We start from the raw sequence: 13,978 nt of genomic DNA, 5'->3' as shown, positions 1-13,978 counted from the left end.
GCAGCCATTGTTGATTGACCACGAAAAAATTCGTGTTTTGTTAGTCACGATTCTTGGCTGAATTATCTCATATTTTGTAAAAAAATCTGAAATTTGAAAAAAAGATAGCCGAGAATAGAAGTTTGACAATGTTGAAAATAATCAGTCAATATGTCAACGTATAAACTCTTTCTCATTCCCTCTCTCTCTCTCTCTCTCTCTGATAAGAAAAATACATAGAGAAAATATTATAGTTTTTTTTTCATATACATTTTCATTTTAATTATTCTATGTTTCTAAAAGTACAAAAATAAATTGTCAGTAAAACCTATCTAGCTGAGGAACGTAGTAAATTTCGTAAAAAAGATAGCAAATTTTTAATAGCACATTTTAGTTCCTAAAATATAAATAAGACATAAAATGGAAAAATAAATTGCTGCAAAACGTTAATTTCTTTCTTGGTTACGAAATTCTACAGTAATTTTTACTATAAAATTCTCTCTGTGTTATAGATGTTTGTTGATGCTTAAAATAGCTAGTCAACAATGTGTTAACCACCGCGAAAACTGAATTTCCCCCGAAAAAAGTCAGGAGCGCGATTTAATCAGCAAGGAATCGTATATTGTGAATCTGCTATTTTGTACAATGAATTGCAACAAGTATCATTGTCGATTTGGTCGACTGAAAGCAACAGTCACGAGACCGCTCAATCCGGAATCGAAAATATTTCAGTGAAAAGGAATAACATCTGCCACCGCGCGCGGTAATACTAGAATATTCGCGTTTCAACGTGAATTTGACAAAAATTGATGAGACATGTCCCGCACCACTTACCGTATATTTCTCAAACTTTAGCACCATCTGATTATCATTTATCCCGGTCCATGCAAAATTCTCTTAATGATGAAAACGCAGATACCCCGAAGGCATCTTTGCACGAAGAGATGGGAGGTTCTAGGGACGATGAGATTCCCTCGAGCTATTCGAAAGATTGCCAAAGATCGACGAAGGAAAGCAGTACACGCCTATTAAATAAAGATATGCCTGAGTACACAGCCATTGCTTTGCACTTTCCTATCATTATTATTATTATTATCATTATTATTATCATAAAAAAATTATTATTACGTTCGCTATTAGCGTCATATGTTATATACCGATTTCTCATGATCAACGAAAATTATGTATATGTGACAGCAATAATTTTTCTTCCTGTGTCCACAAGAATAAATTAAAAACGCCATTCATAATCGAATCTTAAGGACAAATTACTTTTCCGAACCAAAAAGCAACAATATTTGGGGATTTATTTGAAGAAAACTATTAAAAAAATATGTTTGAATTTTATACAAGTAATTAAGTAACATATATATATTTAAACACAAAAATTTACTTTTTATGCAAATATGACGTTGCAGCATACATTACCGTAACCTAATCTAATTTGTACGATTTGTACAATAATCGAATCAAGAAAACAAAGTTTTTTTATAAAATAATGTTATAAAAACTGTGTTCAAAAATTCAATTATCTAAAAGTAAAAATTCTGGCCAGAAAAATTAAGCTTAATCTATGTGCTATTTGTTTCCTGTTATTTTTTCTTTATCTCTTTCCAACTCAAATTAAGCCTTAAACTAAAAAAAAAACAGAACAAAAAACCAAAGAGTACATTATAAATCTTTCTACATGGAGAAAATAATGTAGTAAAAATTACGTTAAAATTGTATTTCTTTTCACAATATTTTCACAATGTAAAGCTGGACTGTACTGAAATTGTGTTATAAATTAATTTTTTGCATGGATCGGAATAAATTATAGAAATAGTTAGAAATAGATTAAATGATCTATTTAATATATGATGTAAAAAACATTCAGGTATTTATAGTAATTTCGTTTTCGGAAGAAACAGTGTAGTGGTTTGTAATCGTGGCCATTTGATGCACTCTTAATTTCATAAAGAAAATGTCCAAACATTCGCAAACGAGTGTGCATCTATTTATTTGTTTCGTTTGCAATTTCTTCTCGAATAATTGCTTATCGCGAGTAACTATCGGTCTCATATTATACGCGCAAATGCGTTTGTTTAATTATACGTTTTTCACGAATTAAAAATAATATCTCTATTACGTACAATCGTCTGATTAAATTTTCTCGATGACTTTTGCAACGTATTCATATCCAATAGGAAAATGTATCTCCTGAGAATTACTAAAAAAATAAATTTTCCGCGGGAAAAACAGTGTAGTTGGTCCACACATGAAACGTAAAATATGGAACTAATTATATGGTTGCTACAATAATATTTATTTAAGGGTATAAAGTTTATTTCTGTGAGATAAAGTTTAATTCCCAAAAATAAAGTTTACTTCACTCAAATAAACTTTTATCCCATACAAATAACTTTTCAAATATTTTTTCTCAATGCATGATAAACGTCATACCAATTGATTTTTTATTGTTACAATCAGATCAAATAAACTACATTGATGTAGTTGATGTACCAAAATAACTGAGTCATATCAACATTGTCACGCAAAAATAAATAGGATAATGTAACTATACTACTCACAATTAAATATTTATGTACACTATATCCTTTTTTTTCGTGTCCTATTGAATACGGGATGCATTACGAAACTTTTTCGAGAGAAAAAGTATTACAATTTTTAGTCAGTCGACTGCACATCTTAAAACTCGTCCTAGATAATCGCCCACCAGCCCAGCCATTCGTCATTTTCGCTCGTCGTCTACTCTACCCACAGATTTCGCTCTTGGCGCGGACGTGGGCGCAGCGCACCCTCGTTCACCCGACGATAATCCGTTACGCCGACGCGGCGCGACGCAGTGGGTTGGACCCGGCAGCAGAAATTGAAATGCTAAAAGCGAAATTGGGTAGAAATTAGGAAAAACATCGCGAGATGGGACGGTGTTTATCCATCGCGCACTGGAAGGGCGCGTGAAGGTAGGCCCCATGACGAAGTCGGAGATTTCTTCATCCCTTGCCGAGAACGCGGCGGGAGGATGGGTTTGACACTAGCCATCCTCTCCTGCCCGGTAGCTGCTGTGTGGCCTATGAAGGCGAGGGTGTAGGCGAAGACGAGGGCGAGGGTGAAGGTGAGGGCGAGGGCGAGGGCGAGGGCGAGAGCGGGCACGATGAGGCGGGGGCACCGTGTTAGCGTGGCAAAGGAGAGACCAGATCGAAACGTCGGGGGTGAGGGTCGGCTACGGGGTCGCGACGGCGGAGCGTGCTCCGAGTGCTACGTAAATAACTTCCATCCTCGAGGGTGCAGCCGCCCCTACGAGCGGCAAAGGAAGAGGAGGAAGGCAAGAGAGAAGAAAAAGAAAGTACGAATGGAGGCGGGAGGGAAAGGCGGCGATGGCGCCGGTTAGGCCGGTTAGGGGGGCAGCAACGACCGTCGTTCGTAGCGCGCCGGAGGTAGACTTAAAATATTCTTAATGAGCAAAGACTTTCAAGTATTGACTCAAAATGGCGGCCGTTCTTTCAAGTCGGCTTGTTAAGCATTATCCCGCACCGCGGCGGCACCCCCTCATCCCTCGCCCTCGTACTTTTCTTTGTGCGAGCGTTCCCCCGAGCGTCCTCCCTCTCGCCGTTATTTCACGTTCCACTGTCTTGCGTCCACGTTCTCCCCGTTGGACACGGGGGATGGTTTGAAAAAACTGCGGAGAAGCGACGAAAAGTCGTTCCCGTCCGATAGGCTAGCTATCAGCGTGAAAGAACGTCTAAACAATTGAGGATTTGTTTCAAGAGGCAGTACTTTGTATGCTTTCTACGTAATTGCTCGTAACAAAAATAAAGATTTTTTTTCAGTATATTATATATATGTATATATATAGTATGTTAAATTCAATTATAATTATGTTAAACTAACATAAGAATTACTTTTTTTAAATATGCAATATAGGCCAAATTTATAACTTCGCAAAAAGTAATCCTAATGAGAAGGTGTAACAAGCATATTCCGTAGTTGAAAATCTTTAATTTTTAAATATGTTGTTGAAAATGAGATTTACTTATTTCTTATCAAAGTTAAATAGTCGTCATTTTTCATTAAACTTAATATATCTTAACAAGAGATGACAGCAACATTATGCCCTTAACATATTTGAAAAGAGAAGACTTGAAGCTTTAGAATGCTTTTTGCATTTGATTATTGATATTTTTATAAAAGTTATGCCTCATTAAAGCTTGATTATGTTTCATTATAGAATGATAATTTAGACCTGTCGTAGTGTAAATTATATTAATTAACACAAGAAAGAGTAACATTTACTTTGTTGTTGAAACGTATTAATTAAAAATGATAAAACCTTCTAAGTTTTCCTGTTAAGACGTCAAACTAGTAAATCGAAGAGTCTCTTAACTTGCTGTTAAGTCGTAAAACTTGGAAAATATAGATATACCTAACCTATCGTTAAATCGTATTCTGTGCTCGATTCTTCATAAGAAATAGTAGCAGCTCGTAGCAAAGACTTTGGAACTAATAAAAAGTAACGGGTTACTCGCAACAAAGAGAAGCCTGAGAGCTGCCACCAGCCTGATTTCAGTGACCAGAGCTAGACGCCATGACTTTTCGAAACGCCATCTAACAAAGTGCGCCTTTACTACGTTCGTTAGGCGCATTTTCGCGGTGGTAACGATAAAATCGCCTGGTTTCAAAACCGATGTGTTTTGAGTCTCCGCTAAATTATTAAGCCGAGATTTGAATCGAAGTGTTTGGAGTTCCTCTCTAATAATAACAGATAAATAATAAAATTGTTGATACAACATCCGTAAACATTATAAATTAACAATTTGCTAATTACGACGATTATCTATTTATAAAAGGATAAGCCTGTTCTACACTCAATAATCTGACTGCTCTAGACAAGATTTTGTGAGCACTTTACGTATTATTATACTAAGCTATTTCTACAATGCGACACGATTCTACTCGACGCGTATGCAGGTGATTTTTACGACAGAGGATAAACTTGAAGAGGTACACTTGAAGAGATACAAAGGTAACCTCGAATAAGATAGCTATACTTTTTTAAAATGCAAGAAATACATTTCATTGTTATTTCTTTATAGCATTTAACACTTTACTTAATTGAAGCCTAATAGAGCCTAAGAGCGTAATACTATCAGAAAACCAAAAAAACTTTATTGAAATTATTTATTAAAAAATATCCAAACATGAACATTGGCCATCTTATCTGGATTTTTCAAATAAAATGGCCATAACATTAAAGAATAGATGGCTCATACATATTTTATGTTCAAGATGTTCTTATTATTTTATAAAATAACAAAAAAACATAATTTGACATATTTATTTTAGTATAGGATAATTAATACATATTATTTATGAAAAATATAACATTCATATAAAATAGAAACTTCTATTACAAAATTGAATACCTTATGGCCTTATATGGAATTATGATTATATACAAGGTATGTGATCATAACAAGACATAAAAAACCATGTGTAAAGGTAGAATACGTCGATTTAAGCACCAGAACTTCTGGCATTTTTCAAATGACTACATGAACCTTCGAGATATTGACAAAAAATTACTGAATTACTGGTAATATTTAATCACTAATAATTTTTCAGTATTTCTTAGTATGATATTTCTATAAGGGTTATTGCTCCTGGTGAAATTTCATAAAGACGAGATATGTGTTATAACATATGTATTTACATATTTATAACATATGTATTATCATATGATATACAAAAAATATAGTGAACATATTTTTATGCGATATCGGTTGGACGCATATCATAACATAATTTATTGTATCAATAATAACAGGAGAATACTTATGTTACATTGACTGCATTTCGCGGAAAAGGCAGCTTAGGGAGCGCTTAATATTTATCGCTCTTGATTGGTAAATACTCCAGGATTTATGAAGAATCTAAAAATGCACCAATCACAGACAATAATCACTAAGCGTTTACCCCTTATAGCAAAATATCACTAGCTGTGATAAATTGGCCAGTAATAAATAGTAATTTTATTACTCGTACGAGTAATAAAATTATTGAACAACAGTAATTATCACTGGCCAAATTATCACTTACCACTGGCCAAATTATCAGTATTAAATTTCTATAAAGGACTGAGCAGCTTTTTAGCTAAATGCACTCACTCACTTGAAGCAACAGCACCGACTTTATTAATTAATAATATTCGTCTATCTTAAATTTTATCCGTCGCAGTAATGCCATATAGCTTCTATATAAATATGTTCGAATCAATGTCTATCAGAGAATTCACTTTTACTTCCTTATTTATTATTTTATGTTCGAATTCATGGATATGTGTGTTCACATAAATACGCATTATAAAATCCATTCGAAATAATACGACGTCCGATATCCAATAAGAGAACAGCTTACTATTAGAGAATTCAATTCTCCATTGGAAAGCTGTTCTCCTATTGGATATCGGACGTCGTACATCGGACATCGGACGCAATGTGAATCCTCCATAACCATAAACAAAATCGAGTCGTGATTGGTTGTGATATATATCAATGGCCGCGTTCAGTAGAACAAGTGATCAGTAAGCGCTCAGTGAGCTCTTGCATCTGATTGGAGTATAGTTGGAGATCTAAAAGAATATGCCAAATCATATACAAGAGCTCCCTGAGCGCTTACTGATCACTTGTTCTACTGAACGCGGCCAATGACGTATATACATAGACCAAGCATTCTGTGACCGCAAAGTGAAGCCGGAAGTTGGCATTTTAAAACAGAGTGAGAAAGTTGATTTGCCCCTAGTACTTTCTCATTCTATTTAACATCATGTTGGACTGGCTCTGGGTTAACTCACTCTGGATTATTCAGCCTATGTTTATTGGTCGAACAAGTACTTATAAGCTTTATGATTGGCTAGTAAAGATTTATGACGTCATTAATCGCTCACGGAGCAATTAACCCAGGACCATTCGAACACGCTATTATTGACTGTCAAGCAGGAGGGCTTGTTTAACTGAAAATACTTTAAAACGTTAAATAAAGCAATGTGATTGATCCTTTCGTCACTCTGAAGCACTTATAGCACTAAATGGAACTATTTACAGCACTAAACTTTATCCAAGAACTGTATCCCATCATAGCAACCTAACCTTTCTTATTTGACAGTGAAATGAAAACAGGATAAGAGCAATTATTGTGATTATTTATATAACATAAAATATTATAAATATCAATTTTATATCGAGATAAATAAAATATACGGTTTTATTCTTTTAATTCTGCACTGCATTATATATAGTACTTGACAGCTTGACAGCGGCCATATTCTTTCTATATGATAGAATGAGAAAGCACCAGGAGCAAATCAACTTTCTTTTTCTGTTTTAAATTGCAACTTTCGGCTTCACTTTTCACTCTTGCTTGGGATCAAGTGTAAAAAGTGTATTAGAATTGCATTTATGGCTCCTGCACACAGGACGCGGTAATGCTTGCCGCGCGGCAGAAGTCGCGTTACAGCCAATCAATATGCTGCTTTCCGTAATAACCTTCCAACTCTCACGGAAAAACAACATATTGATTGGCTGTCGCACGAACTTCTGCCGCGCGGCAAGCGTTACCGCGTTCTGTGTGCAGGAGCCATTACACTCGTAACACGAACGGAAATCATGACGTCATTTTTAGAACCTCTAAACAATTAATGTGCACTAAGTGTGAAAGTGTAAAAAGTTCAATTAATGCGAATAAACTTCTTGGATATTAGCTATTTTCAGGCAACTCACATCTTCAAAAGACGTCCTAAAAATATTCTGATGACATCCCTCCGTCCTAAAAGCATCTTCAGAACGTATTTTGGAAAATTTGTGTTGTATGAGGTGCACTAGGGTGCAACGGGCATTAGTAAAAGTGTGAATAGTGCAAGTAACTCGAACAAACCCATGGTAGATCGGGACTTACACCAGTGTAGTAGTATAGCTGAAAAGAATAGACCAATGGTCGATCAGCATCCATCCCCACTCATAAAATGGTCGCTGTTCCTTCACGCGTGTGCTCTGGGAGACTCTTTTCCGCTTGATACTCGACAGTATTGCACTAAGCTAAAGGATCCGTCTGCATCTTTATTATAGTGCGCTCGAAAACAATTCAAGATGACTGAGACTCTACAATTACGAGGCACGCTTCGCGGCCACAATGGATGGGTAACGCAAATCGCCACGAATCCGAAATATCCGGACATGATCTTGTCCTCCTCACGTGGTAAGAATACCGCTTCGAAACATCTCTCATTCCTCCATACTCCTCTTCATGCCTTTTCGCGGAATTATATTACCAAGCCCTAATTCTGTATTTTTCTGCATTTGTATTTCAATCCATAATCTAATGTAATATATATATATATATATATATATGTTATCAAAAAACACATGGTATAACCTTAAAATATCGATTTCCCACTTGTATACGTGTACGTATTGCACCTACAAGGTACTAATAAATTACTGACTCACCCTCTTTTCTTTTTTCTAACTATTTACAGAATAAATTGTATAATTTAAAAAAATTGTTTTAATTACATTTTTTTATTTAAATATATGCATACTATATGTACTATATACGCACATACACATACATTTAATATTATAAAATACACTAATTTATAATACATATACTTAGAATATATATAGGGTGTCTCACTCTCCTCCGGGCATTTTGTGTGGACGTAGAATAGATTGATGTGAACATAAAAGTCCTATATCGTTTTGTGAAATTCGTAATAATTATCGAGATATTAATTGTAGAAAACTTGTAAATGATCATGCAGAATATGGTAAATGAGTTATAGTAGCGACGACTGCCGTCGTGTACTTATACTTTAGATCAAATTGAACAAAAAAGTCCTCTACCATTTTCCAAATAATCACATAGATTTTTAATTATTAATTAAAGAAGATTATTGCACGATTTTGCGTGATAATGAACTCATCTTCTTTAATTAATAATTAAAAATCTATGTGATTATTTGCAAAATGGTAGAGAACTTTTTTGTTCAATTTGACCTAAAGTATAAGTACATGACAGCAGTCGTCGCTACTTATAACTCATTTACTATATCTTGCATAATGATTCACAAATTTTCTATAATTAATATGTCGATAATTATTGCGAATATCGCAAAACGGTATAGGATTTTTATGTTCACATCAACCCATTCTACGTCCCCACAAAATGCCTGGAGAAGAGTGTAAGACACCCTGTATGTATGTACATACACACACACACACACACATATTTATTTTAAATAATTTCTGTGGACTATACATCTAATAAAGAAGTAAATATATTCAAAAGACACACGGGTATGGAATGCACATATGTTTTAAAAATGATGAGCCTCTTTTATGATATTCATGATAGATCTAATGGTAGATCTAATGAGTGTTTGCGGATATGGGACTGATATATATATATATATATATATATATCCCATGATAATTCACAACAAACTACTAGTCGTCTTCTTTTTCCTGCAGATAAGACCCTGATCGTGTGGAAATTGACACGCGATGAAGCCAACTACGGTATTCCGCAGAAACGTTTGTACGGTCACTCGCATTTCATTAGCGACGTAGTTCTTTCCTCCGACGGTAACTACGCGCTGTCCGGTTCATGGGACAAGACTTTACGTCTCTGGGATTTGGCCGCGGGTCGTACGACCAGAAGATTTGAAGATCATACCAAGGTGCGACTCCGACCTATCGCGACCTAGCGCTCCGCGCACTTTTACGCAAAACGAATTTGTAGTCTCGCGTTTTTGTCCTTGTTATGGCGACGGCATGGAATACGGAATACACTGAAGCTTTTTTTTTTATATTTTTTTTACTTTGAGTAAGTAGAAGAGGTTGGGAACGTTGGTTAAATCAGCAGTGTCGTAAGTACTGCTCTGATACTGATTAGATATGCAGTGCATTCGTTGCGTCTTTAATCGTCTTGAGATCTGTTTCCGTCCATAGGATGTCTTGAGCGTCGCCTTTTCCGTGGACAATCGTCAGATCGTCTCTGGCTCGCGAGACAAGACCATCAAGCTGTGGAACACTTTGGCTGAATGCAAGTACACCATCCAAGACGATGGACACACTGACTGGGTCAGTTGTGTGCGTTTCTCCCCCAACCACGCGAATCCCATCATTGTTTCCGCGGGCTGGGATCGCGTCGTGAAGGTAAAGATGAATAAATTAACTCTAGTAGGAATGTGCATTTTTTACTTTTCTTTAAATGCCTGGTCTACTACTGTCGAGGTATATTTCTATCAAAATGTATAGTTTTATCAAATGTTTATTTTTTGGAAATACACATAGATAATAGATCCTTATTCTAAGCTCTGTTTTATCGATAAAATCTCTAAATAAAAGTTTATAAGCCTTCTGATTGACTTTGTCACATGTAGAGACACTTTGATCTATAAAAGCGAGTTTAGGACAAGGATAAGGGGATAAGTTTAATTTAGGATAAGGACCTAGCCCTTATTGTGTATATTACAAAGAACAATGTATATTAGACTAGACTTCAAATTATACCTATAGACCACGTGCTTAATGAAGGGTTAAATGCATTTAAAACATAGACATAAGATGCACAATGTTTTCTAAGAATGATGAGCCTCTTTGTGATATTCATGATAGATCTAATGATAGATTTAATGAATGTTTGCGGATATGGGACTGACATTGGGGACATAGAATTATAATTGCATAGTTCAGGAATTAGCGCGTTTACCACTTTACGTCTTGCAGGTTTGGAATTTGACGAACTGCAAACTAAAGATTAACCATAGTGGTCACACCGGCTATCTGAACACGGTCACGGTATCGCCCGACGGCTCGCTTTGTGCTTCGGGTGGCAAGGTATATTTCTCTCTGAATTATCGCATTAGTCGTGTTTATAATCAAGTATCGATATTAAATTTACATGTTTTTATTCGCAGGATTGCAAAGCCATGCTCTGGGACTTGAACGATGGCAAGCATCTGCACACCTTGGACCACAACGACATCATCACAGCGTTGTGCTTCAGTCCCAATCGTTATTGGCTCTGCGCCGCTTTCGGACCGTGGATCAAGATCTGGGACTTGGAGACCAAGGAAATGGTTGAGGAATTGAAACCTGAGGTCGTGTCCGCGACCAGCAAGGCTGAGCCTCCTCAGTGCTTGTCGCTCGCGTGGTCGACCGACGGTCAGACCCTATTCGCCGGCTACTCCGACAATACTATTCGCGTCTGGCAGGTTTCTGTATCTAGCGTATCACGATAAGTACTTTGTAATAAAAGTATAAAATCAAATCTTGAGAGATCTAACTTGTGTTGCTTTCTTTATTTACATACTTTAAGCGGTAACGTCGAGATGCACGACATTTTACTACCACGAGATTATACAAGATGATGCACGAAATCGCACTCGTTGATAATTACTGTCAAAATCTATTTTTCTTTAGCCTTTTCTACTTTGTTGATTTTTTCTTCCAATTTCTGGAATTCTTTCTCCGTGATCTTGTCCGTTTCGTCCTCCACCTGTATAACTCCGAGTACTTCGGGTATGTAGAATTGCATCATGTTTTGCACACCATTCCTTAGCGTCACTACTGAACTCGGGCAATTCGTGCAGGAACCCTGCATCTTCAGTTTTACTATACCTTCCTCAAAGCCCTATAAAAACAAGACAGAAGATTCTTTATATTTTAATTGACTCCTTTCATCCAAAATACTGGAGATCAGTTATAAGTCTCTGCTGTCTTTTAGAATTTGAGGAAGATACATGCCATGAATACAATGTCACCGCCATCTTCTTGCACCGTGGGACGTATTCGTGTGTCCAGCAATTCTTTTATCATCTGGACAACCTCATCATCATCTGTGCTAATTTCTGTAAGAACAAACGAAAATACACGTGTTCTTTACTATTCCTTTGCCATTCTCTTTCCTGTAAGCTAAATTAAAAAACCGTACGTGTATCTGCTGCAGGTTGAGACTCATCCATGATTGGTAACCCACTCGCAAAAAAGTCCATGACAGTGGCAAATACTTCTGGTTTTAATAATTTCCATTCTATATCCTCATCGAGCTTAGTGACTGTGATAAAGTCAGGCCCAAAAAAGATAGCTTTTACTCCCTCAATACGAAATAACATTTTTGCAAGCGGTGAACAATACGCGTCTTTAGCACTTGGAAAATCTTTCGTGCATCCTTCCCCCAATACAGATACCCCTGGGATAAATTTTAGGCTATTTGGATTTGGTGTATCCTGCGTTTGAATAAACATATTGCGTTTTTGTTGACTGGATATTGGAGGCCTGTGTCTAGAAAATAATGTGCAAACTGCATTTTCTGCGCTTGCGCTGTACAAATACCTGCCGCTAACTGGAAAAGCCCTAGAGAATAAAAGATTATTTGCATAATCAACTCGTTTGTAGATTTATTGTAAAGTACTTCCCAGTATAAATATCAATCAATATTACATCAATGTGGTAATTTACCATTCAGTAATACAAATTTAATATAACATACATTGTACATAACAGTTACATTGTGTTGAGTGAGAAATTATAACATTGATGTAATATTACTGAGTAAGAAATTATAACATTGATGTGATATTACTGTCAGTTGATATTTACTGAGTTATATGACTATTAATCATATGTCATTTATGAAGAAATCAGGATTGCACATTTATGCATAAATTATAATACTCTATGGGTCTGTTTTCTATTGCTGAATTAGTGTACACTTTTGGAATTTAAAAAGATATACAGGTGGAAAATTTGATGGAAGATGAGAGAGAATTAGTGCAGCCTGTTTAGCAATAGAAAACAGACCCTACATCTATATATTGACAATATAAACTATATATGAGATATCATCTATGCAGACAATGAGTAATTTGCCATTTAGTATCCACAAAATTCTTTTACGTTACATTCTTAACTACAAAGAATTAATTTACAAATCTGTCATATGATAAATTGAAAATCTTATGCAATTTATCTCTTTTAAACATTGCATTTATAATTAATATAACAGATACAGTGACTGTCTCTTATAATTGCTTTTTTGTATATTTTAATATTGGTTGCAATATTCTATGTAATTTACATCGTCCACATGAAAAATAACCGTGTATCACGTAAAAAACACGTAAACAATGCGCGTAATCTTGGAAACTATGGCACAACCCTGCAAAAAACCGATTATAAGGCTTACGTCGAATATTCTTGCGTTGATAATATTCTATTAATTGCGGGTGCACATCGCTCCAAACACAATTTATTTGATGCCCTAAAAAATACATATATGTACATAAACACACACACACGCGCTTAAATACTTCGCATCAATTGTTAAAAATGACAAAATTTTTATTCATCTAATGAAAAAAGTATATTATTTACTGTATGCATTGGTCGTTCGTTAAAGTTCTAAGCAATGCCGGTCGATTCGTACGAATAGACTTAAAAATTTTATCCATTGTTTTGGCTTTTCATTGACGTCTCGAGTTGTCAACGCGCAACGCACTATATATCACCACTGATTACATATGTATTTTCCTCTACTCGTGATACTTCCTTGTTAACAAATTATCAGCAAACTATCGTAAAAAGAACATGTATTTGTTATTACGCCGCACTACAGAAAAGATCGAACTCTCCACTTTGCAAGAAGGTTATGTCTACTCTCTCTACACTCTGAAGTACTTTCTGCACTTTCTGGTAAGTTTCTTCTCCTTCATTTTTTATTAAACTTCAAATATATGCATAACGTTTTTCATTCTAGACATAACAAACGCGACATAATGCAATCAAAACGAACAAACTCTGGCCTTCTTCTGAACTCTCTTTTATCGATGAGAGCGACTCTAAATATGACTGAAAGCTAAAAGAAAGTTTATAAGCTGCATTTAAAGACTTTTATTGATAAAAGAGAATTCAGAATACAAAGTTTTGAAATGATCTTCTCG

The 13,978-nt window shown here is 35.6% G+C and overlaps 2 protein-coding genes across 2 annotated transcripts; one reads left to right on the top strand and one right to left on the bottom strand.

Annotated features, from left to right (window-relative positions):
• Window positions 1-7,985: 7,985 nt before the first annotated feature.
• Window positions 7,986-11,322, top strand: LOC116841524 (guanine nucleotide-binding protein subunit beta-like protein). The gene is made up of 5 exons (XM_032809564.1): window positions 7,986-8,229; window positions 9,504-9,712; window positions 9,984-10,190; window positions 10,764-10,874; window positions 10,955-11,322. Exons 1-5 carry the CDS (start codon window positions 8,121-8,123, stop codon window positions 11,276-11,278), a joined length of 960 nt encoding a protein of 319 aa, XP_032665455.1. The 5' UTR covers window positions 7,986-8,120; the 3' UTR covers window positions 11,279-11,322.
• LOC116841525 (NFU1 iron-sulfur cluster scaffold homolog, mitochondrial-like) lies at window positions 11,310-13,875 on the bottom strand. The gene is made up of 5 exons (XM_032809565.1): window positions 13,413-13,875; window positions 13,225-13,299; window positions 11,971-12,392; window positions 11,784-11,887; window positions 11,310-11,670 (listed from the first exon to the last, which is right to left on the bottom strand). The coding sequence occupies exons 1-5, from the start codon at window positions 13,487-13,489 to the stop codon at window positions 11,446-11,448; spliced, it is 903 nt and encodes a 300-aa protein (XP_032665456.1). The 5' UTR covers window positions 13,490-13,875; the 3' UTR covers window positions 11,310-11,445.
• Between the last annotated feature and the right edge of the window lie 103 nt (window positions 13,876-13,978).

Source organism: Odontomachus brunneus, unplaced genomic scaffold, assembly GCF_010583005.1.
Source record: "Odontomachus brunneus isolate Ranch 3 - 2012 unplaced genomic scaffold, Obru_v1 Obru_scaffold_016, whole genome shotgun sequence".
Lineage (NCBI taxonomy): Eukaryota > Metazoa > Arthropoda > Insecta > Hymenoptera > Formicidae > Odontomachus > Odontomachus brunneus.
The sequence above is the reverse complement of the archived record's forward strand: the minus strand, read 5'-3'. Positions and strand labels throughout refer to the sequence as shown.